The sequence below is a fragment of the Bos indicus x Bos taurus genome, chromosome X (genome assembly GCF_003369695.1).
Source record: "Bos indicus x Bos taurus breed Angus x Brahman F1 hybrid chromosome X, Bos_hybrid_MaternalHap_v2.0, whole genome shotgun sequence".
Taxonomy (NCBI): Eukaryota; Metazoa; Chordata; class Mammalia; order Artiodactyla; family Bovidae; genus Bos; species Bos indicus x Bos taurus.
This window is the reverse complement of record NC_040105.1, coordinates 70,179,658-70,206,193: the sequence shown is the minus strand read 5'-3', so window position 1 is coordinate 70,206,193 and position 26,536 is coordinate 70,179,658. Positions and strand designations below refer to the sequence as shown.

Genomic DNA, 26,536 nt, shown 5'->3' with positions numbered 1-26,536 from the left:
CTGGAGTAACAGGCCAAAAGTTTGGCCTTGGAGTACAAACTGAAGTAGGGCAAAGGCTAACAGAGTTTTGTCAAGAGAATGCACTGGTCATAGCAAACACCCTCTTCCAACAACGCAAGAAACGACTTTCCACGGACACCACCAGATGATCAATACCAAAATCAGATTGATTATATTTTTGCAGCTAAGGATGGAGAAGCTCTATATAGTCAGCAAAAATAAGATCTGGAGCTGACTGTGGCTCAGATCATGAACTCCTTATTGCAAGTTTAGGCTTAAATTGAAGAAAGTAGGGAAAACCACTAAGCCATTCAAGTATGACCTAAATCAAATCCCTTATGATTATATAGTGGAAATGACAAATAGATTCAAGGGATTAGAACTAGTAGACAGCATGCCTGAAGAACTATGGATGGATGTTTGTAACATTGTATAGGAGGTGGTAACCAAAACCATCCCAAAGAAAAAGAAATGCAAGATGGCAAAGTGGTTATCTGAGGAGGCTTTACAAATAGCTGAGAAAAGAAGAGTAAAAGGCAAAGGAGAAAGGGAAAGATATACCCAACTGAAAGCAGAGTTCCAGATAATGTAAAAAGATTGAAATACCAAGAATCTTCTCTAACTAGGAAGCAATTACAATAAGAAAATGGAAAAAGCTCAAATATATGTGGAGATTTAACAACATACTACTGAACAGCCAATGGGTCAAAGAAGAAATCAAAAGAGAAACCTAAAAATATCTTGAGACAAATGAAAAAGGAAATACAACATACTAAACATGTGAGATTGGGCTTCCCACATAGTGCTAGTGGTAAAGAATCTGCCTGCCAATGCAGGAGACATAAGAAATGTGAGTTTGATCCCTGGGTCAGGAAGATCCCCTGGAGGTGGGCATGTCAACCCACTCCAGTATTCTTGTCTGGAGAACCCCATGGACAGAGGAGCTTGGCAGGCTACAGTTCATAGGGTCCGAAAGAGTCAGACACTACTGAAGCAACTGAGCATGGACACAAACATATAAGATGCAACAAAAGCAGTTTGAAGAGGAAAGTTCATAGTGATTATATGGAAATAAGAAAACAGATTAATATTAACAAGCAGATGAAGGAAATAGCAAAGATCAAAGTGAAAATAAATGAATTAAACACTAAAATGTCAATAGAAGATATCAGTTACTAAGAACTGATTTTTGAAAAGATAAACAAAATAGACAAACCTTTACCTAGACTTATTAAGAAAATAAGAATGAGAATACAAATAAATAAAATTAGAAATGAAAGAGTAGACAACTGATACCACTAAACCATTATAAGAGATTAACGTGAACAATTGTACACTAAGTTAAACAACATAGAAATAATGGATACATTCTTAAAAACATACAACCTACTCAGAATGAATCATGGTGATATAGAAAATTTGAATGACCAATGATAAATAATAATTGGATCAATAATCGAATACCTCCCAACAAAGAAAGGTCCAGCACATGATGGCTTCACTGGTGAATTCTACCAAACATTTAAAGAAGAGTCAATACCAAACTTTCTTGAACTCTTCCCAAAAAATAGAAGAGGAGGGACACTTCCAAAATCCATTTTATGAGGCCAGCATTTTATAAGGCCAGCATTCCCATGATCCAAAAACCAGAGAAGAAGAAAAAATTACAGGCCAGTATGCTTGAGGAACATAGATGCAAAAATTATTAACAAAATATTAGAAAACTGAATTCAACAATATGTTAAACAAGTCATACACTATAATCAAGTAGGATATATTCCAGGAATGCAAGGATGGTTCAATGTCAGCAAATCATTCAGTGTGATAGACCACCTTAATGAAATGAAGGATAAAAATTGTATGATTCTCTCAATAGATGTAGAAAAAACATTTGATAAAATTCAACATTCATGATGGTTAAAAATTAATTCTCAGCAATTGAAGTAGAGAGAAAATATACCTCAACATAATAAAGATCAAATATGGCAAGCCCACAGTTAACATCATATACACCAGTGAAAAGCTGAAAGTTTTTCCTCTAAGATCAGGAAGAAGATAAAAGTGACCACTCTTGCCACTTCTGGTCAACATAGGATTGGAAGTCCTAGCCTGAGGAATTAGGCAAGAAAAAGAAATGACATCCAAATCATAATGGAGGAAGTAAAACTGTCTCTATTTGCAGATGACATGACATTATATATGAGCACCCTAAAGACTCCAGCAAAAAAAGAAAAAAAAATTATTCAAATTAAAAATTGAACTCAGTAAAGTTACAGCATACAAGATAAATGCACAAAAATTAGTTGCATTTCTGTACACTAATAACAATGTGTTAGGGAAACTAAGAAAACAATCCCATGAACTACTGCATCAAAAGAATAAAATACTTAGGAATAAATTTAACAGAGGTGAAAGATCTGTACACTGAAACTATAAGACACTAATGAAAAATTGACGAAGACACAAGTAAGTAGAAAGATATTCCATGCTCATAGATTGGAAGAAATAATATTAAGATGTCCATTACCCAAAGTAAGTGACAGATCCAATGCAATCCCTATTAAAATTCCATGTCATTTTTCATAGAAATACAACAAACAAATCTAAAATTTCTGTGAAACCATAAAAGACTCCAAACAGCCAAAGCAATCTTGACAAAGGAAAAAAGGTGGAGGCATACTTCGTGATTTCAAACTATATTACAAAGTTATAATAATCAAAACAGTATCATATTATAAACTTCAGCTGTAATATTAATAAGATCTGAGAAATGTAAAAGACAGTTAATTAGAATTGGACATGAACAACAGACTGGTTCCAAATAGAAAAAGGAGTATGTCAAGGTTGTATATTGTCACCCTGCTTATTTAACTTATATGCAGAGTACATCAAGAGAAACACTGGGCTGGAAGAAGCACAAGCTGGAATCAAGATTGTCGGGAGAAATATCAATAACTTCAGATATGCAGATGACACCATCCTTATGGCAGAAAGTGAAGAGGAACTAAAAAGACTCTTGATGAAAATGAAAGAGGAGAGTGAAAAAGTTGGCTTAAAGCTCAACATTCAGAAAACTAAGATTATGGCATCTGGTCCCATCACTTCATGGCAAATAGACAGGGAAACAGTGGAAACAGTGGCTGGCTTTATTTTGGGGGGCTCCAAAATCACTGCAGATGGTGATTGCAGCCATGAAATTAAAAGATGCTTACTCCTTGGAAGGAAAGTTATGACCAACCTAGACAGCATATTAAAAAGCAGAGACATTTCTTTACCAACAAAGGTCCGTCTAGTCAAGGCTATGGTTTTTCCAGTAGTTATGTATGAATGTGAGAGTTGGACTAGAAAGAAAGCTGAGCACCAAAGAATTGATGCTTTTGAACTGTGGTGTTGGAGAAGACTCTTGAGAATCCCTTGGACTGCAAGGAGATCCAACTAGTCCATCCTAAAGGAAATCAGTCCTGGGTGTTCATTGAAAGGACTGATGTTGAAGCTGAAACTCCAATATTTTGGCCACCTGATGCGAAGAGCTGACTCACCTGAAAAGACCCTGATGTTGGGAAAGATTGAAAGCAGGAGGAGAAGGGGACGACAGAGGATGAGATGGTTGGATGGCATCACCGACTCAATGGACATGAGTTTGGCTAAACTCCGGGAGTTGGTGATGGACAGGGAGGCCTGACATGCTACGGTTCATGGGGTCGCAAAGAGTCAGACATGACTGAGCGACTGAACTGATTCTGACTGAATTGAACTGAATGTAAAAGAAAATGACTATATTTGATAACACTATCATATAATTGAAATTCGCCAAAAGAGTATAATTTAAATGTCCTTTCCAGAAAAGAAGAAAAAAGTGTGAGGTGGCAGGTGTAGGAATCCTCTCATAATGTATATTTATATCAAATCACCATAACATACCATCTAAATACTGTAATAATTTTATTCGTCATTTATATCTCAATAAACCTGAAAAGTAAAATTGTAATGGGTTAAAAACAGGGATAAATATAGTAGAATACCCTTCCTCTCATAGGTTCTTAAAATATATTTGATGTTTGAAGCAAAAATTATAACACCATCTGTTGTGGTGCTCAATAAACAAGGAGGAAATACTTGAGAAAATCATATTTTTTTAATGAGGAAGGTAGAGGTACCTAAGTTGAAGTAATGTTTCTGGGCCTCACTCAAAGTGGTAAAACATTAATACCCACAGACTTTAATAACTTACATATGTACATTTTAATACCTGGGAAACTACTAAGAAAACTTTATAGAGTAACATACACAAAAATAGTGTAAATAAGTGAAATCAAATTAGTTTTCCAAAAAGTATTCAAGTTATCCCATACAAAGGTAAGACATTAGCCAAAGAACTTGTGACTTGAACTCCAGAAATGCTCAGGGAGGAGGGAAGTGGTCTGTTAACCAGGCTTCAGTTTCACAGTTCCATATCCCCACTCCTTGCCATTAAAAAATCTGCTGGCCTCACAGTGAGCTGTGACACACACTGTCACACAGTGACATAGGGGGAGGTGTCCCTTGAGGAATTAGGTCATCACCTGCCAAGTAAGAAATAGAGGAAAGAGAAACAGAAGTAACAAACAGGAAAATTAAAGGCAGACTTAAGCTCTAGCATACTAATTATTAACTTTAATATAAAACAGCCTAATTATAATTATTAAAAGCAGAAATGGCATAATGACTCAAAAAAATCACAGGCCAATATTCTGTCTATAAGAAACTTACTTCAAATACAATAACATAAGAAAGTTGGAAGCAAAAGGGAAAAAGATATATCATGTAAACATTAATAAAACAAAAAAGCAGGCGTGATTACATGTATATAGATAATGAAGACTTCAAAACAAAGGAATTACTGGAGACCAAAAGATACATTAGTAATGCTAAAAGGATCAATGCACCAAAGCACATAAGCATCCTAAACGTGTATGTATCGAGCAACAGAGCCTTAAAATATATGAAGCACAAAGTGATAACCAGAAAGGAGAAATTAGGCAAATACACACTTACAATAGGGAACTTCAACACCCCTCTCAGCAACTGATAAAACTACTAAGTAGAAAATGACCAAGGATAGTGAACAACTGAACAACACAATCAACCAACAGGATCTAATAGACATATTTAGCACACCACCCAACATCAGATTACATACTCTTTTCAAGTATCCATAGCACATTCCCCAAAATAGGCCATATCCTGAGCCATAACAATGTAAAATAATTGAAATCATACAAAGTGTGTGTTCTGACAATAATGAAATCAAACTAGAACTCAGCAACAGAAAAATAACAGGAATGTCACTGAAAACAGGCAGAAGTTAAACAATACACTTCTAAATAATCCATTTACCAAAGAGGAAATATCAGAATAAAAAATTTAATACATAGAATTGAATGAAAGTGAAAATACAGCATACCAAAATAGGTGGGATGCACCTAAAGCAGTGCCAACAGAGAAATTTATAACATTATACACTTATCTTGCAAAAGAAAAAAAGAGACTCAAATCAGTAATCTAAATTCCTACCTTAATTAGTAGACAGAAGAGTAAAATGAACCAAAAGCAAGCAGAAGGAAGGAAACGATCAGAAGTCAATGAAATAAAAAACAGGAGAACAATAGAGAAAAGTCAGTGAAACAAAAAGTTGGTTTTTGAAAAAAAAATCAATAAAATTGATAAACCACTTGCAAGACAAAGATAAAAAGAACAGATACAAATCACTAAAAGAACAAAACATCGGATATCACTACAGATTTGTCAGTCATTAAAAGCATAATTAGGGATGACTGAGCAACTTTACACTCATAAGTGCAACAACACAGAAAAAATGGACCAATTTCTTGAAAACCACAATCTGCTAAAACTGAGCCAAGATGAAATGGACCATGTGAATACCCCTATAGGTTGTCATCAAAGAAATATTCATAAATAAAGAGGCCCTGGAAAAGAAATCTGCAGGCCCAGATGGTTCCACTGGAGAATTCCACAAAGCATGTAAAGAAAAATTAACATTAATTTTAAATCTCTTACAGAAAATGGAAAATGAGAGAGCTCCCACTTCATTTTATGAGGACAGTATTACCCCAAAACCAAAATCAAAGATAATACAAAAAAAAAAAAAGAAATCTGCAAATAGATTATTAATAGATTGTTAATTTATAAACACATTTTTTAGAAAAAAACCTTTAACAAAATGTTGGCATTTCAAATCTGACATTGTATAAAAGGAATTATATACCTTGACCAAGTGGAATTTATGCCAGGTATGCAAGCCTGGTTCAAAATTGGTAAATCAACCGACGTGATGTACTATACAAACAAGTTGAAGAAGAAAAAATCATATGATCACATCAATTGACCAAAAATATGTTTGACAAAATCCAACAACCATTCATGCTTTTTTTAAATCTCAAAATTAGGAATGGATGGGGGCTTCCTCAACTTGATAAAGGCCATCTACAAAAAACCTATAACTAACATCATATTTAATGGTGAAAGGTGATTCCCCCAAGACTAAGAACAAGACAAAGATAATCTCACCACTCTTACTCAACATAAAACCAGGAATTTTCAGACACTGAAATAAGGTGAGTAAAGAAAATAAAAGGCATATATGCTATAAAGGAATAAATAAAACCATCACATTCTGCAAATAACATGTTTATCTACACAGACCATACCAAGGAAAGTACCAAAAAAAAACTCATAGAACCAATACGTGAAGTAAGCAACATCCTCATGACACAAGATCAACACCTCCAAATCAATCACATTTCTATATACTAACAACAAATATGTAAAAACAGACATTTAAAGCACAATAACATTTACAATAACTCTAGAGAAAATGAAACATGTAGGTATAATTCCAACAAAACATGTACTGTACATATGTGCTGAACTTTACAAAATGCTGATTAATCAAAGACCCAAAGAACTAGAGAGACATATTGTGATAAAAAATTGGAATACATGACATTGTAACGATGTTTAATGTTTAATTTCCCCAAAATGATTTATAAGTTTAATATAAATCCTATCAAAATCTAAGCAAAATTACTGATAGATACATACAATCTCATTCTAAAATTTATGTGGAAATTCACAGCATCTAAAATAGATCACTCAATCTTGAAAAACAAAACTAAGGCGGAAGAAACCACTCTATCTAATGTTAAAAACTTACTGTGGATATAGTAATAAAGACAGTGTAGTATTAGTGAAGGGACAGACACATAAGTCAATGGAACAGAATAGAGAACCGAGAAATCAACCTACACAAATATGCCCAACTGATTCTTGGCAAGATGTGAATAAGTTAAGGATGCCCTTTTCAAAAAATTATGAATATACAGCCAAAAAACAAAAATCTCTCACCTTATATTTGTAAAAACTAACTCAAAATGGACCATAGAAAACTGAAAATTAAAACATAAAACTTTTAGAAAAAATTACAGGAGGATATCTTTAGGATTTCCTGAAGCTAGGAAAAGAGTTCTCAAACTTGGTATCAAAAGCACAAACCATAAAATGAAAATTTGATAAATTTGAGCTCCTTAAGCTTAAAAACTTACTCTGCATAATCCCCTGTGGAGAAGATAATAAAGCTATGCTACAGGCTCGGAGAGAATCTTTACAAAACACATATCCGACAAAGGAGTAATATCTAGAATATATAAAGAACTCTCAAACCTCAACAGTTTTAAACCCAAACAACCTAGTTAGAAAATATAGTTCACAGAAAAGAACATACAGATGGTAAATAAGCACATGAAAAGATTTTCAACATCATTAGCCATTAGAGAAATGCATGATGAGATATCATGACCCACCTATCAGAATGGCTAAAATAAAAAATAGTAAAATAAATAAATAAAAATAATGATAACACCAAATGCTGGCAAAGACATGGAGAAACTGAATTACTCATACATTTCTGATGGGAATTACATCCACTCTGTAAAAGAGTAAGGCAGTTTCTTACAAAACTAAACATACACTTAACTATATTGCAACATTCTTGGGCACTTAGACAAATAAAAATATATATCCACAACAAAAACCTGTACATGGATGTTCATAGAACTTTTATTTGTAAGGACAAAAAATTAGAAACAGATCAGATGTCCTTCAACAAGTAAATGATTAAAGTAACTGTACTACATCCATACCATGGCTAACTATTTGAAAATAAAAGGAATCAAACTATTGATGCACACAACAGCTTTTATGGATCACAGAATTATGCTGACTAAAAAATACCTATCTGAAAAATTCACATACTGCTTTATTCTGTTTACATTTTTGTAAATAATGTTTTTGAAAAAACACAATTATATTTATGAAGAACAAATTACTGGTTGTTAAGGCTTAGAAAAAAGGGGGAGGGAGAAAAGATCATTGAGGCTATAAAAGGGTAAATTGTGATGGAGCTTCTATCTTAACTGGGTTGAGGATTACATGAAGCTACACATGTGATAAAATGTCATAGAAATAAATATACACACAAATAAGCACATGTAAAATTGGTGAAATCTGAGTAACATCGATGGAATGTATTAATGTTAATTTCCTGATTATAATATTGTACTATAGTTGTGCAAAATATTACCTTTGGGGAAAGTGGCTGAAGGATACACTAGAATCTACAATGATCTCAAAATAAAAAATCTTACAAAGTCGATGAAACTTGAATAGATGTGGACTTTGGGCTACCACCAACAGAGATAGAAACTACAAGTTAAAGAAAAGGAAGAAAGTTTGATGACACCGCCCTTATGGCAGAAAGTGAAGAGGAACTAAAAAGACTCTTGATGAAAGTGAAAGAGGAGAGTGAAAAAGTTGGCTTAAAGCTCAACATTCATAAAACGAAGATCATGGCATCTGGTCCCATCACTTAATGGGAAATAGATGGGGAAACAGTGGAAACAGTGTCAGACTTTATTTTTCTGGGCTCCAAAATCACTGCAGATGGTGACTGCAGCCATGAAATTAAAAGACGCTTACTCCTTGGAAGGAGGGTTATGACCAACCTACAAAGCATATTCAAAAGCAGAGACATTACTTTGCCAACAAAGGTCCATCTAGTCAAGGCTATGGTTTTTCCAGTGGTCATGTATGGATGTGAGAGTTGGACTGTGAAGAAGGCTGAGCGTCAAAGAATTGATGCTTTTGAACTGTGGTGTTGGAGAAGACTCTTGAGAGTCCCTTGGACTGCAAGGAGATCCAACCAGTCCACTCTGAAGGAGATCAGCCCTGGGATTTCTTTGGAAGGGATGATGCTAAAGCTGAAACTCCAATACTTTGGCCACCTCATGCGAAGAGTTGATTCATTGGAAAAGACTCTGATGCTGGGAGGGATTGGGGGCAAGGAGGAGAAGGGGACGACAGAGGATGAGATCGCTGGATGGCATCACCAACTCGATGGACGTGAGTTTGAGTGAACTCCAGGAGTTAGTGATGGACAGGGAGGCCTGGCATGCTGCAATTCATGGATCACAGAGAGTCGGACACGACTGAGCGACTGAACTGAACTGAACTTGACGGGATAAATGAGTTTGGTTTGGGTATATTTTTCCTGAACTGTCCGTATTAGCTCTCTTCATTTACCTTCCCAGTTTTAGACTCTTCACTTTCTTAAATATGCAACCTACAGATTTCCGTGTATATGTCAGCATCTTAGAACCATATTGTTTCATATTGCAATATATAAATGTATAAAATCAATGTTACACATCTTAAACTTACACAATGTTATGTGTCAATTATATCTAAAATTTTTATTCCATATTATTAGAATTGGAGTTTAAGAAAGTTTATTTTGTGAATTTGTATATACAAAGAAATGAGAAAACTAATCACATGTGACTCCCATTCCCAATGTTCTCTCTGCTTCCTCTTAAGAGAGATCCATAAAAATTGTAAAGAAGGGCAAGAGGGCATGCATTCTTGCAAATGTGATGTCACTCAGGCAAGGCCTGGTTTCTTGGGTATGAAAAGATCTCACATGTGAAAATAAAGCCACAAGCAAAATCCAAACCACATACACACACAAAAAAACAAAATTTGTTTCTATGCAACAAAATGGTTTATGTACAAAAGCAAAGTAATAATGAATCTCTAACAGAATATACTTTTTCAGGCTGTAAATATAGTTGGAGTTGGAATGTTTGGAGAAACTGGCATAGTAACCACACCAGCAACTGTACCGGCAGTAGTAACAGTGTTACAAGAATTTGAAAACAAAGTTCCTGCCAAATTGGCATCATCTTGCATCGCTATTCAGTGGGAGGAACCAGATTGCCATGGTTCTGCAATCACCGGCTATAACATTGAATATGGAGACAGAAAAATTTTGACTGTTAATAGAGTAACAGAATGTCTTCTGGAAAATCTACAGCCTGATACCACATACAGGTAAGTTGCTTATATCTTACTTGCTACTGCTAAGTCACTTCAGTCGTATTCGACTCTGTGTGACCCCATAGACGGCAGCCCACCAGGCTCCTCCATCCCTGGGATTCTCCAGGCAAGAACACTGGAGTGGGTTGCCATTTCCTTCTCCAATGCATGAAAGTGAAAAGTGAAAGTGAAGTTGCTCAGTCTTGTCTGACTCGTAGCGATCCCATGAACTGCAGCCTACCAGGCTCCTCCATCCATGGGATTTTCCAGGCAAGAGTACTGGAGTGGGGTGCCACTGCCTTCTCCGTATATCTTACTTAGGTAGATGGAAAGCTTTTTGAGACTTTTGAGCAGTTTTACATTTGTAGGTTTATACAATCTACATAGCATTTTCTTTGAAACAGATTTCTATTGTTTTAGAAAAATTGGGCATTACTAAGAGTCAGTTTCTCCTCCTCATTAAGAATTGTCAATACTGACTGTGCAAATTCAAGATTTTTGTTTCAGAAATTTGTCTCTAACAATTAGTATAATATAATAGTTAATATCCTACATAGAGTTACTAGGGGGTTAACTTAAATGTAGCAATGTATTTTCTTTTCTAAATCTAAATTAATACAGTTTATTTTTTTTTCTCACAACTAGAATCAGAATTCAAGCTATCAATCATTATGGACTAAGCCCTTTCAGCCAATCAATAAGAACCAAAACCAAGCCACTGCCACCTGAGCCTCCACGACTTGACTGTGTGGTCTATGGGCACCAGAGCCTCAAACTGAAATGGGGTAACTCTTCAAGCAAAAGATTACTTTCTAACCTTACAAGCTATAATTTATTAATGGGAGATCGATCTGACAGGTAAACTATTTTTTACTATTTAGCATGTATCATAATAAAAATATTTTAAATTTTCCTATTTTAATTCATAATCCAAAGTGGTTTCAATGAACTAATAAAGTTTAAAGCATCCCATTAACATGCTAGCAATACTTTCTTAAATTCTTACTGATAATTCAGCTCTCTATTTTTGCCTCTTTCAAAACATTTCTTCCCTTATACAACAGATATCAATACTATGGAATATAGAGTTACCAAAGAAATATGAAAGCCTGCACCTTCACATTGTGATATTTACAATTTGATTTTTTTTTCTTTAGTGTTTTACCTTTATGGCTTCAAGATTATTTATTTAGGGCTTATTGTAATTTTAAAAACAGTTTTAAGTCAGTCATATAGAGTTATTTGTACCTGTGGGCCAGTTGATTAATAATATTGCTTCCTTTCATCTCGATTCCCATTTCCAGATTTTCTATTATTTATCATGGACCTTGTCAAAGTCACAAGGTACAAAGATTGAGTGAACATACACAATATAAATTTAAAATCCAAGCATGTAATGAAGCTGGTGAGGGGCCACTGTCTGGTATCTATACTTTCACTACAACCAAAACCCCACCAGCCACACTTAAAGGTAAGTATTATAAGCCATGATAATGAAGACTATGTTAATTTGAGTTCCAGTAGCTCATATATAAAATTTCACAGTAAGGTTTATTTTAAATATTCAAAAATAGAACACCAAAATTATTTAATTATGGATTAAAAGGGCAAGATAAAATTTAATGATGTCCCAGAATCATGATTTTTTATGTTTTAATTTTATTGGAGTATAGTTGATTTTTTAAATGTTGTGTTAGTTTCAGGTGTAAAGCAAAGTGATTCAGCTATACATATATATATATATATATATATATACACGCATATATATATATCCACTCATATATATAGTGGATATATATATCCACTATACATATATCCACTCTTTTTTTAGATTCTTTTCTCATATAGGTTATGCCAGAAAACTGAGTAGAGTTCCCTGTGCTATTCAGCAGATCCTTTTTGGGTATCTATCTTATATTTAGTAGTGTGTGTGTATTCATCGCAAGTTCCTGATTTATCCCTTCCCCCCATGTTTTCCCTTTGGTAGCCATAAGCCTGCTTTCCATATCTGTAAGTCTGTTTCTGTTTTTGAAATAAATTCATTTGTCTTTTATAGATTAAATTGCACATATGAGTGATATTATAGAATATTTGTCTTTCTCTTTCTGACTTAACTTCACCTAGCATGACAGTCTCTAGGTCCATTCATGTTGCTGCAAATGGCATTATTTTATTCTTTTTATGACTGAATGAGCTTCCTTGGTGGCTCAGTGTCAAAGAACACACCTGCCAGTGCAGGAGATGCAGGTTCAATCCCTGGGTCAGGAAGATCCTGTGGCGAAGGAAGAGAAGGAAATGGCAACCCACTCCAGTATTCTTGCCTGGGAAATTCCATGGACACAAAAGCCTGGCAGGCCACACTCCATGGGGTCACAAAAGAGTTGGACACAACTCTTAGTGACTAAACAACAACAAACAATACTCCACTGTATATATGTACTACATCTTTATCCATTCCTCTGTCGATGGCCTTTTATGTTGCTTCCATGCCCTGGCTACTGTAAATAGCACTGATATGAATATTGGGGTGCATGTATCTTTTCAAATTATGGTTTCCTCCAGATATATGCCCAGGAGTGGGATTTCTGGAACATATGGTAGCTGTATTTTTAGTTTTTAAAGGAACCTCCATACTGTTCTCCATAGTGGATGTACCAATTTACATCCCCACCAACAGTGTAGGAGGGTTCCCTTTTCTCCACACTCTCTCCAACATTTGTTTGTACACTTTTTGATGATGGCCATTCTGACTGATGTGACATGATACTTCATTGTAATTTTGATTTGTATTTCTCTAACAAATAGTGATGTTGAACATCTTTTCATGTGCTTTTTGATCATCTGTATGTCCTCTTTAGAGAAATGTGTATTTAGATATTCTGCCCATTTTTTTTTATTGGGTTGTTTTTTTGGAAATTGAGCTGCATGAGCTGCTCGTATATTTTGGAGAATAATTCCTTGTTGGATGCTTTGTTTGCAAATATTTTCTCCCATTCTGTGGGTAGTCTTTTCATATTGTTTATGGTTTCCTTTGCTATGCAAAATCTTTTGAGTTTAATGAGGTCCCATTTGCTTATTTTTGATTCTCATTATTATAGGAGATGGATTGAAAAAGATATTGCTGCCATTCGCATCCAAGAGGTTCTGCCTATATTTTCCTCTAAGAGTTTTATAATATCTAGTCTTATATTTAGATCTTCAATCCATTTTGAGTTTATTTTTGTGTATAGTATTAGAGAATTTCTAATTTCATTCTTTTACATGCAACTGTTCAGTTTTCCCAACACCACTTATTGAAGAGACTGTCTTTTCTCCATTATATATTCTTGTCTCCTTTGTCATAGATTAGGTGACCACAGGATTATGGGTTTATCTCTGGACTTTCTATCCTGTTCCATTGATCTATATTTGTTTTTGTGCCTGTATGATACTATTTTGATTACTGTTTCTTTGTAGCATAATCTGAAGTCAGGGAGCCTGATTCTTCCAGCTCTATTTTTCTTTCTCAAGCTTGCTTTGGCTATTCAGGGTCTTTTATATTTCCATATAAATTGTAAATTTTTTTCTTCTAATTCTGTGGAAAATGCTATTTTAATTTGATAGAGGCTGCATTGAATTTGTAAATTACTTTGGGTAGTATAGTCATTTTCATAATATTGATTCTTCAAATCCAAGAGTGTAGTATATTTCTGCATCTGTTTTTGTAATCTTTGATTTTTTTTCAAATCAAAATTTGATTTTTTGATTTTATAGTTTTCAGAGTACAGGTTTTTTGTCTCCTTAAGTGGGTATTTTATTCTTTTTGTTGCAAGAGTGAATGGGATTGCTTCCTTAATTTATCTTTCTGATTTTTCATTGTTAGTGTGTAGAAATACAAGAGATTTCTGTGTATTAATTTTGGGGGTTTTTTTGTCTTTGGGAATTTTTTTACTCAGCATAATTCTTTGAAAAGTCATTCAGCTGGGTGTGTATATAGCAGTAGTTTGTTTCTTTTTGCAGCTGAGCAGTATTCCATGATATAGAATAGCCACAATTTTTTTAAACACTCACCCAAAGAAAGATACCTGGTTGTTTCCAGTTATTAGCTATTATAAATAAAGCTTCTATAAGTATTCATTTATAGGTTTTTGTCTGAGCACAAGTTTTCATTTCTCTGGGATAAATGCCTAGGAATGCAATTGCTGGAAGTTGCGTATTTAATTTTTTAAGAAACTGCCAAATTGTTTTCAAGGAGGCTGTGCCAATTTATTATACATCCCCACCAGCGATGTATGAGCAAGCCAGTCTCTACACTTTCTCATCAGCATTTGGGATTGTCATTATTTTTTATTTAGTCATCCTGATAAGTGTGTATTGGTATTCAACTGTGATTTTAATTTGCCATTCCCTCATGGCTAATGATGTTGAACATATTTTCATGTGCTTATTTACCATCTGGCTATCTTCTTGGGTGATATGTCTTCACAATTTCTCCCATTTTCCAATTGGATTTTTTGTTTACTATTGAGTTTTGAGAGCATTTACATTCTAGATATTAGTCCTTTTTTGGATATGTGGCTTGATAATATCTTCTCTCACTTTGTAGTTTTTCATTCTCTTCACAGGGTCTTTTGCTAAGCAAAAGACTTTAATTTTGATGAAGTTGTTTTCCTTTATTGTGTTTTTGGTGTCAAGTCTAAATTCTTTGCCAAACTCTAAATCCGGAAGAATTTTTCCCACGGTGTTTTGTTTTCTTTTTTTCCTAAAGGTTTCATAGGTATAGGTTATACATTTAAATCCATGAGCTGTTTTGAGTAAATTTTCTTTTTTTTTTTTTCAATGTATTTTAAATGTATTTATTTTAATTGGAGACTAATTACAATATTGTAGTGGTTTTTGCCATTCATTGACATGAATCAGCCATAGGTATACATGTGTTCCCCATCCTGAACCCCCTTCCCACCTCCCTCCCCATCCCATCCCTCTGGGTCATCCCAGTGCACCAGCCCTGAGCACCCGGTCTCATGCATCAAATCTGGACTAGCGAACTGTTTCACATATGATAATATGCATGTTTCAATGCTATTCTCTAAGACCATCCCACACTCGCCTTCTCCCACAGAGTCCAAAAGACGGTTCTATACATCTGTGTCTCTTTTGCTATCTCGCATTTAGGGTTATTGTTACCATCTTTCTAAATTCCATATATATGCGTTAGTATACTGTATTGGTGTTTTTCTTTCTGGCTTACTTCACTCTGTATAATAGTTTCCAGTTTCATCCATCTCATTAGAACTGATTCAAATGTATTCTTTTTAATGGCTGAGTAATATTCCATTGTGTATATGTACCACAGCTTTCTTACCCATTCATCTGCTGATGGACATCTAGGTTGCTTATAGGCTATTATAAACTCTATGTGTGTGTGTGTGTGTGTGTGTGTGTGTGTGTGTGTGTGTATATATATATACGCTATTATAAACAGTGCTGCCATGAACATTGCAGTACACATGTCTCTTTCAGTTCTGGTTTCCTCAGTGTGTATGCCCAGCAGTGGGATTTCTGGGTCCTATGGCAGTTCTATTTCCAGTTTTTTTTTAAGGAATCTCCACACTGTTCTCCATAGTGGCTGTACTAGTTTGCATTCCCACCAAAAGTGTAAGAGGGTCCCCTTTTCTCCACACCCTCTACAGCATTTATTGCTTGTAGATTTTTGGATAGTAGCCATTCTGACCAGTGTGAGATGGTACCTCATTGTGGTTTTGATTTGCATTTCTCTGATAATGAGTGATGTTGAGCATCTTTTCATGTGTTTGTTAGCCATCTGTATGTCTTCTTTGAAGAAATGTCTGTTTAGTTCTTTGGCCCATTTTTTGATTGGATCGTTTATTTTTCTGGAATTGAGCTGCAGGAGTTTTTTGTATATTTTTGAGATTAATTCTTTGTCAGTTGCTTTGTTTGCTATTATTTTCTCCCATTTTAAAGGCTGTCTTTTCACTTTGCTTATAGTTTCCTTTGTTGTGCAGAAGCTTTTAAGTTTAATTAGGTCCCATGTGTTTATTTTTGCTTTTATTTCCAATATTCTGGGAGGTGAGACATAGAGGATCCTGCTGTGATTTATGTCAGAGAGTGTTTTGCCTATGTTCTCCTCTAGGAGTTTTATAGTTTCTGGTCTTACGTTTAGATCTTTAATCCATTTTGAGTTTTTTGTATGTGTGTATGGTGGTAGAAAGTGTTCTAGTTTCATTCTTTTACAAGTGGTTGACCAGTTTTCCCAGCACCACTTGTTAAAGAGATTGTCTTTTCTCCATTGTATATTTTTGCCTCCTTTGTCAAAGATAAGGTGACTATAGGTGCATGGATTTATCTCTGGGCTTTCTATTTTGTTCCATTGATCTATCTTTCTGTCTTTGTGCCAGTACCATACTGTCTTGATGACTGTAGCTTTGTAGTAGAGCCTGAAGTCAGGCAGGTTGATTCCTCCAGTTCCATTCTTCTTTCTCAAGATTGCTTGGCTATTTGAGGCTTTTTGTATTTCCATACAAATTGTAAAATTATTTGTTCTAGTTCTGTGAAAACTACTGTTGGTAGCTTGATAGGGATTGCATTGAATCTATAGATTGCTTTGGGTAGTATACTCATTTTCACTATATTGATTCTTCCAATCCATGAACATGGCATATTTCTCCATCTATTTGTGTCATATTTTATTTCTTTCATCAGTGTTTTATAGTTTTCTATATATAAGTCTTTTATTTCTTAAGGTAGATTTATTCCTAAGTATTTTATTCTTTTCGTTGCAATTATGAATGGAATTGTTTCCTTAATTTCTCTTTCTGTTTCCTTGTTGTTAGTGTATAGGATTGCAAGGGATTTCTGTGTGTTGATTTTATATCCTGCAAATTCACTGTATTCATTGATTAGCTCTAGTAATTTTCTGGTGGAGTCTTTAGGGTTTTCTATGTAGAGGATCATGTCATCTGCAAACAGTGAGAGTTTTACTTCTTCTTTTCCAATCTGGATTCCTTTAATTTCTCTTTCTGCTCTGATTGCTATGGCTAAAACCTCCAAAACTATGTTGAATAGTAGTGGTGAGAGTGGGCACCCTTGTCTTGTTCCTGACTTTAGGGGAAATGCTTTCAATTTTTCACCATGGAGGATAATGTTTGCTGTGGGTTTGTCATATATAGCTTTTATTATGTTGAGGCATGTTCCTTCTGTTTCTGCTTTCTGGAGGGTTTTTATCATAAATGGATGTTGAATTTTGTCAAAGGCTTTCTCTGCACCTATTGAGATAATCATATGGTTTTTATCTTTCAATTTGTTAATGTGGTGTATTACATTGATTGTTTTGCAGATATTGAAGAATCTTTGCATTCCTGGGATAAAGCCCACTTGGTCATGATGTATGATCTTTTCAATGTGTTGTTGGATTCTATTTACTAGAATTTTGTTAACAATTTTTGCATCTATGTTCATCAGTGATATTGGCCTGTAGTTTTCTTTTTTTGTGGCATCTTCGTCTGGTTTTGGTATTAGGGTAATGATGGCCTCATAGAATGAATTTGGATGTTTACCTTCCTCTGCAATTTTCTGGAAGAGTTTGAGTAAGATAGGTGTTAGCTCTTCTCTAAATTTTTGGTAGAATTCAGCTGTGAAGCTGTCTGGTCCTGGGCTTTTGTTTGCTGGAAGATTTCTGATTACAGTTTCAATTTCCATCCTTGTGATAAGTCTGTTACGGTCTTCTATTTCTTCCTGGTTCAGTTTTGGAAAGTTGTACTTTTCTGGAATTTGTCCATTTCTTCCAAGTTGTCCATTTTATTGGCATATAGTTGCTGATAATAGTCTCTTACGATCCTTTGTATTTCCATGTTGTCTGTTGTGATTTCTCCATTTTCATTTCTAATTTTGTTGATTTGATTCTTCTCCCCTTGTTTCTTGATGAGTCTGGCTAATAGTTTGTCAATTTTATTTATCTTCTCAAAGAACGAGCTTTTGGCTTTGTTGATTTTTGCTATGATCTCTTTTGTTTCTTTTGCATTTATTTTGGCCCTAATTTTTAAGATTTCTTTCCTTCTACTAACCCTGGGATTCATTTCTTCCTTTTCTAATTGCTTTAGATGTAGAGTTAGGTCATTTATTGACTTTTTTTTGTTTCTGAGGTAAGCCTGTATTGCTATGAACCTTCCCCTTAGCACTGCTTTTACAGTGTTCCATAGTTTGGGGTTGTTGTGTTTTCATTTTCATTCGTTTCTATGCCTACTTTGATTTCTTTTTTGATTTCTTCCACCTTGTTTTTTATTCAGAAGCGTGTTGTTTAGCCTCCATAGTTGGGATTTTTAATAGTTTTTTTCCTGTATTTGACATCTAATCTTACTGCATTGTGGTCAGAAAAGATGCTTGGAATGATTTCAATTTTTTTGAATTTACCAGGCTAGATTTATGGCCCAGGATCTGATCTATTCTGGAGAAGGTTCCGTGTGCGCTTGAGAAAAAGGTGAAATACATTGTTTTGGGGTGAAATGTCTTGTGGATATCAATTAGGTCTAACTGATCCATTGTGTCATTTGAAGTTTGTGTTTCCTTGTTAATTTTCTGTTTAGTTGATCTATCCATAGATGTGAGTGGGGTAGTGAAGTCTCCCACTATTATTGTGTTATTGTTAACTTCCCCTTTCATATTTGTTAGCATTTGCCTTACATATTACAGTGCTCCTATGTTAGGTGCATATATATTTTATAATTGTTGTATCTTCTTCTTGGACTGATCCTTTGATCATTATGTAGTGTCCTTCTTTGTCTCTTTTCACAGCCTTTGTCTTAAAGTCTATTTTATCTGATATGAGTATTGCTACTCCTGCTTTTTTTTTTTTTTTTGGTCTCCATTTCTGTGAAATGTCTTTTTCCAGCCCCTCACTTTCAGTCTGTATGTGTCCCTTGTTTTGAGGTGGGTCTCCTGTAGACAATATATATAGGTGTCTTGTTTTTGTATCTGTTCAGCCAGTCTTTGTCTTTTGGTTGGGGCATTCAACCCATTTACATTTAAGGTAATTATTGATAAGTATTATCCCATTGCCATTTCCTTTGTTGTTTTGGGTTTAAGTTTATATACCCTTTCTGTGTTTCCTGTCTAGAGAAGATTCTTTTGCATTTGTTGGAGAGCTGGTTTGGTGGGGCTGAATTCTCTCAGCTTTTGCTTGCTGTAAAGCTTTTGATTTCTCCTTCATATTTGAATGAGATCTTTGCTGGGTAAAGTAAGTATGTCTTGCCATTCCCTTCTGGCCTGAAGAGTTTCTATTGAAAAATCAGCTGTTATCCTTATGGGAATCCCCTTGTGCGTTATTTGTTGTTTTTCCCTTGCTGCTTTTAATATTTGTTCTTTGTGTTTGATCTTTGTTAATTTGATTAATATGTGTCTTGGGGTGTTTCGCCTTGGGTTTATCCTGTTTGGGACTCTCTGGGTTTCTTGGCTTGGGTGGCTATTTCCTTCCTCATTTTAGCCAAGTTTTCACCTATTATCTCCTCGAGTATTTTCTCATGGCCTTTCTTGTTGTCTTCTTCTTCTGGGACTCCTATGATTCAAACGTTGGGGAATTTCACATTGTCCCAGATGTCCCTGAGGTTGTCCTCATTTCTTTTAATTCTTTTTTCCTCTCTGCTTCATTTATTTCTACCATCTATCTTCTACCTCACTTATCCTATCTTCTGCCTCCGTTATTCTACTGTTGGTTCCCTCCAAACTGTTTTTGATCTCATTTATTGCATTATTCATTATATATTGACTCTTTTTTATTTCTTCTAGGTCCTTGTTAAACATTTCTTGTATCTTCTCAATCCTTGTCTCCAGGCTATTTATCTGTAACTCCATTCTGATTTCAAGATTTTTGATCATTTTTACTATGATTATTCTGAATTCTTTTTCAGGTGGATTCCCTATCTCCTCCTCTTTTGTTTGGTTTGGTGGACATTTATCATGTTCCTTTGCCTGCTGGGTATTTCTCTGCCTTTTCATCTTGTTTAGATTGCTGTGTTTGGGGTGGCCTTTCTGTATTCTAGCAGTTTCTGGTTCCTCTTTATTGTGGAGGTTCCTCCCTGTGGGTGGGGTTGGATGAGTGGTTTGTCAATGTTTCCTGGTTAGGGAAGCTTGCATCGGTGTTCTGGTGGGTGGAACTGGATTTCTTCTCCTTGGAGTGCAATGAAGTGTCCAGTAGTGAGTTTTGAGATGTCTATGGTTTTGGTGTGACTTTGGGCAGCCTGTATATTGAAACTCAGGAGTATGTTCCTGCATTGCTGGAGAATTTGCGTGGTGTGTCTTTCTCTGGAACTTGTTGGCTCTTGGGTGGTGCTTGCTTTCAGCATAGGTATGGAGGCTTTTGGATGATCTCTTATCAATTAATGTTCCCTGGCGTCAGGAGTTCTCTGGTGTTCTCAGGTTTGGGGCTTAAGCCTCCTGCCCCTAGTTTGCAGTCTTCTTATTACAGTAGCCTCAAGACTTCTCCATCCATACAGCACTGATGATAAAACTTCTAGGTTAATGGTGAAAAGATTCTCCACAGTGAGGGACACCCAGAGAGGTTCACAGAGTTACATGAAGAAGAGAAGAGGGAGGAGGGATATAGAGGTGACCAGGAGGAGAAGATGGGGAATCAAAAGGGGAGAGAGCAATCTAGCTATCTCCTCCCTATCTCAGTAAACAATTCCCTATGTACTCTCCACAGTCTGGAACCCTCAGAGAGGTTCATGGAGTTACATAGAGAAGAGAAGAGGGAGGAAGGAGATAGAGGTGAGCAGGAGGAGAAGAAGGGGGTGATCAAAAGGAGAGAGATAGATCTAGGCAGTACTCTGTTCCCTAAGTGTTCTCCACAGCCCGTAACACACACAGAGATTGACAGAGTTGGGTAGAGAAGAGAAGGGGAAGGGAGGAGATAGAGGTGGCCTGGGGGAGAATAAAGAGAGTCAAAAGGGGAAGAGAGTAATCAAGCCAGTAATCACACTCCTAAAAATGGCTACTGAAGGTTGGATTCTTAAATGTACAAAATTGATAACAAATACCATAAAGCAAAGATTAAAAATCTAGAGTAGAGGTTAGAGTCTCAAAAATAACAATATTTTAAAAAATTACAAAAAGTATAAGAAATATATATAAGTATAAGAAATATATATGAAGTTTGCTTTAAAGATAGGGATTTTCTTTTTTGCAGGGTAATCAGATCAGATCAGTCGCTCAGTCGTGTCTGACTCTTTGCGACCCCATGAATCACAGCACGCCAGGCCTCCCTGTCCATCACCAACTCCTAGAGTTCACTCAGACTCATGTCCATCGAGTCAGTGATGCAATCCAGCCATCTTATCCTCTGTCGTCCCCTTCTCCTCTTGCCCCCAATCCTTCCCAGCATTAGAGTCTTTTCCAATGAGTCAATTCTTTGCATGAGGTGGCCAAAGTACTAGAGTTTCAGCTTTAGCATCATTCCTTCCAAAGAAATCCCAAGGCTCATCTCCTTCAGAATGGACTGGTTGGATCTCCTTGCAGTCCAAGGGACTCTCAAGAGTCTTCTCCGACAGAACAGTTCAAAAGCATCAATTCTTCAACACTCAGCCTTCATCACAGTCCAACGCTCACATCCATACATGACCACAGGAAAAACCATAGCCTTGACTAGACGAACCTTTGTTGGCAAAGTAATGTCTCTGCTTTGCAATATGCTATCTAGGTTGGTCATAACTTTCCTTCCAAAGAGTAAGCGTCTTTTAATTTCATGGCTGCAGTCATCATCTACAGTGATTTTGGAGCCCAGAAAAAATAAAGTTTGACACTGTTTCCACTGTTTCCCCATCTATTTCCCATAAAGTGATGGGACCGGATGCCATGATCTTTGTTTTCTGAATGTTGAGCTTTAAGCCAACTTTTTCACTCTCCTCTTTCACTTTCATCAAGAGGCTTTTTAGTTCCTCTTCACTTTCTACCATAAGGGTGGTGTCATCTGCATATCTGAAGTTATTGATATTTCTTCCGGCAATCTTGATTCCAGCTTGTGTTTCTTCCAGCCCAGCGTTTATCATGATGTACTCTGCATATAAGTTAAATAAACAGGGTGACAATATACAGCCTAGACGTACTCCTTTTCCTATTTGGAACCAGTCTGTTGTTCCATGTCCAGTTCTAACTGTTGCTTCCTCACCTGCATACAAATTTCTCAAGAGGCAGATCAGGTGGTCTGGCATCCCCATCTCTTTCAGAATTTTCCACAGTTTATTGTGATCCACACAGTCAAAGGCTTTGGCATAGTCAATAAAGCAGAAATATATGTTTTTTCTGGAACTCTCTTGCTTTTTCCATGATCCAGCAGATGCTGGCAATTTGATCTCTGGTTCCTCTGCCTTTTCTAACACCAGCTTGAACATAAGGAAGTTCACGGTTCACATATTGCTGAAGCCTGGCTTGGAGAATTTTGAGCATTACTTTACTAGCGTGTGAGATGAGTGCAATTGTGTGGTAGTTTGAGCATTCTTTGGCATTGCCTTTCTTTGGAATTGGAATGAAAACTGACCTTTTCCAGTTCTGTGGCCACTGCTGAGTTTTCCAAATTTGCTGGCATATTGAGTGCAGCACTTTCACAGCATCATCTTTCAGGATTTGAAATAGCTCAACTGGAATTCCATCACCTCCAGGACTAGCTTTGTTCGTAGTGATGCTTTCTAAGGCCCACTTGACTTCCCATTCCAGGATGTCTGGCTCTAGGTCAGTGATCACACCATTGTGATTATCTGGGTCATGAAGATCTTTTTTGTACAGTTCTTCTGTGTATTCTTGCCATCTCTTCTTAATATCTTCTGCTTCTGTTAGGTCCATAGCATTTCTGTCCTTTATCGAGCCCATCTTTGCATGAAATGTTCCTTTGGTATCTCTGATTTTCTTGAAGAGATCTCTAGTCTTTCCCATTCTGTTGTTTTCCTCTATTTCTTTGCATTGATCACTGAAGAAGGCTTTCTTATCTCTTCTTGCTATTCTTTGGAACTCGGCATTCAGATGTTTATATCTTTCCTTTTCTCCTTTGCTTTTCGCTTCTCTTCTTTTCACAGCTATTTGTCAGGCCTCCCCAGACAGCCATTTTGGTTTTTTGCATTTCTTTTCCATGGGGATGGTCTTGATCCCTGTCTCCTGTACAATGTCATGAACCTCATTCCATAGTTCATCAGGCATTCTATCCATCAGATCTAGGCCCTTAAATCTATTTCTCACTTCCACTCTATAATCATAAGGGATTTGATTTAGGTCATACCTGAATGGTCTAGTAGTTTTCCCTACTTTCTTCAATTTAAGTCTGAATTTGGCAATAAGGAGTTCATGATCTGAGCCACAGTCAGCTCTTGGTCTTGTTTTTGTTGACTGTATAGAGCTTCTCCATCTTTGGCTTCAAAGAATATAATCAGTCTGATTTTGGTGTTGACCATCTGGTGATGTCCATGTGTAGAGTCTTCTCTTGTGTTGTTGGAAGAGGGTGTTTGCTATGACCAGTGCATTTTCTTGGCAAAACTCTATTAGTCTTTGCCCTGCTTCATTCCGTATTCCAAGGCCAAATTTGCCTGTTACTCCAGGTGTTTGTTAATTTCCTACTTTTGCATTCCAGTCCCCTATAATGAAAAGGACATCTTTTTTGGGTGTTAGTTCTAAAAGGTCTTGTAGGTCTTCATAGAACCGTTCAACTTCAGCTTCTTCAGCATTACTGGTTGAGGCATAGACTTGGATCACTATGACATTGAATGGTTTGCCTTGGAAACAAACAGAGATCATTCTGTCGTTTTTGAGATTGCATCCAAGTACTGCATTTCAGACTCTTCTGTTGACCATGATGGCTACTCCATTTCTTCTAAGGGATTCCTGCCCACAATAGTAGATATAATGGTCATCTGAGTTAAATTCACCCATTCCAGTCCATTTTAGTTTGCTGATTCCTAGCTTCTCTTCTTTTCTCAGCTATTTGTAAGGCCTCCTCAGACAACCTTTTTGCCTTTTTGCCTTTCTTTTTCTTGGGGATGGTCTTGATCATTTTCTCCTGTACAATGTTACGAACTTCCGTCCATAGTTCTTCAAGGCACTCTATCAGATCTAATCCCTTAAATCTGTTTGTGACTTCCAAAGTTGTAAAAGATATTACTAGAAAATAAAATATTTTTATTAATTGACAATTTTAAGTGCTTAAAGATTTTATTACAAGCATTAAGATGCTGGTGATACAGCAAAAGTCTTTACAATAAGAACTAAAAATATATATCACTTAATCTTACATGGGTTACCTTTTACTGACCATATAAAACTGTATGAGAGATTTCAATGTTTTCAAGACCACCTGGGCAAAGTGGAACCATCTAAGCTGAAATTCTCTTTTTCTAGCACCTAAATTGCACCACTTGAATAACAATACTTGTGAGGTCAAATGGGAATCTTTGGAGCCAATAAATGGAGATTCCATAGTTTACAGTCTTCAGGTCATCAGTGGAAGTGGAACTGACCTGGTAAATTCTTATAAATTTTGTCTTTGTAATTTATAGTTTTACATCCTGCTGGGGACTGAGCTCTTGTCAAAGAGTACAATATTCTTTTATGATGTTGAAAGTAACTAAATCTTATCCAAAAATCCTATCTGGTCCTAAATATTTATGTACATAATACTTGGGAACAATTTGTTTATGTATTTAACTTAATATTATTGGATGTAGTTATTTTTAGATTCCACTGACCACATGCCAAGCCATTTCAAACCAAATGGAATTTAATGTTTAACAGTTAACAGTCTTTGTTATCTGTTATATTGAAGAAAATTACACCTAAATAGTACTGGGATCTCAAGATATTAGAGACTGTAACAGTAAACTTTTATTTTGTTGTGAACATATTCATGCAATGTTTCCTGTTGTCAAAAACCTTTTTTTTTTTTTTTGTAAGAAAATACAATTTTAATTTTGACTCTTTTTCATTTAGATTTACAAAGGACCGAACACATCATTCTCCTTTTCCAACTTTCTCACAAATTCACATTACCACTTCAAAGTCTGCGCTGGACGTCAATGTCAGAATTCTGCTGGGATACAAGAGCTCTGGGGACAATGTAGCCCAAGTGCTCTTTTCTCAACCTATAAGCAACAGCCGGGGCCTGGTAAAGATGTTAGAGGAAGGCAGGGAAGCAGCCCTAGTGAAGGGAAACATGAAAAACCCAAGATAGAGATGAGTGATGATACCTTTGTTCTAATCCTTGTAATAGGATTTGCACTAATTGCCATTCAATGTGCTGCTATGATTCAGTACCTCCTTATCAACTAATCTATTTTTACACATTTTCAACTTTTTAGGAAGTTCTAAAACAAATTACATCAAATATAGAAATTGCTAGATGCATCTCAGTTCTTAAAAGTAAATTTTATTGGGTAGAAATCCTTATGAACTTTTATCTGACATCAAAAGAACTGCCTTCAAGAAATTCATTTTTAATTAAAAAAAAAAAGAAATTCATTGTGAGAGTAGAAGAGTTTTTTTTAGAAAATAAGTATATTTTAAATTTGAGAATTTTAGCAACACTCCACTATTATGTAAAATGACCTAAAACCTCTCTTGAAAACTATTCCCTGTCTTAATTTTTCAAATGAATATTTTGCAAAGTTTTAAGAGTTATGAGAGGATAAAAGCATTTCCAAATTTTATACAGAACAAAATGGTAAAAATCAATTCTACATGTCAACTTACATTCATATGAAATAATAAAAAGTATCTACCAACTTTATGTACTGTACTGTAATTTTTTCAAGGTAACATACTCAGCTGTTTGGCTTGTGCTCTGATAATTACTTTGATAGTGGGAAAGTACTAATTTACAGCACTTTGGGAGTGGAAGTAGGGAAGTAGGAAGCCATTTTATACCATTCTAAGCTCTTTCAAATACACTCAGTGCCGATTATTCTGTAACTGGAATAATTAAACATGATACATATGATTATTCATATTTTACATGGAATATTTAAATGATTTATTCTCAAAATTGATGCATTCATATTTATTTCTAGTTACAAATGAAGCATCTCTCTCTATTCTCACAATCTTTCAGGAGCTGTTTTGGCCATCTTGCAAAGGAGATGTC

The 26,536-nt window shown here is 35.6% G+C and overlaps 1 protein-coding gene across 1 annotated transcript in view; it reads left to right on the top strand.

The window, feature by feature from the left end:
* LOC113888074 (fibronectin type III domain containing protein 3C1-like) overlaps positions 1–26,182 on the top strand; it is a 64,479-nt gene extending 38,297 nt beyond the window's left edge. The window contains exons 22-26 of the mRNA XM_027535402.1: positions 10,169–10,443; positions 11,074–11,286; positions 11,733–11,899; positions 24,799–24,920; positions 25,387–26,182. Of these exons, the coding sequence (XP_027391203.1) occupies positions 10,169–10,443; positions 11,074–11,286; positions 11,733–11,899; positions 24,799–24,920; positions 25,387–25,725 (1,116 nt within the window). The 3' untranslated portion in view covers positions 25,726–26,182. The remainder of the gene's footprint in view (positions 1–10,168; positions 10,444–11,073; positions 11,287–11,732; positions 11,900–24,798; positions 24,921–25,386) is intronic.
* Positions 26,183–26,536: the final 354 nt, after the last annotated feature.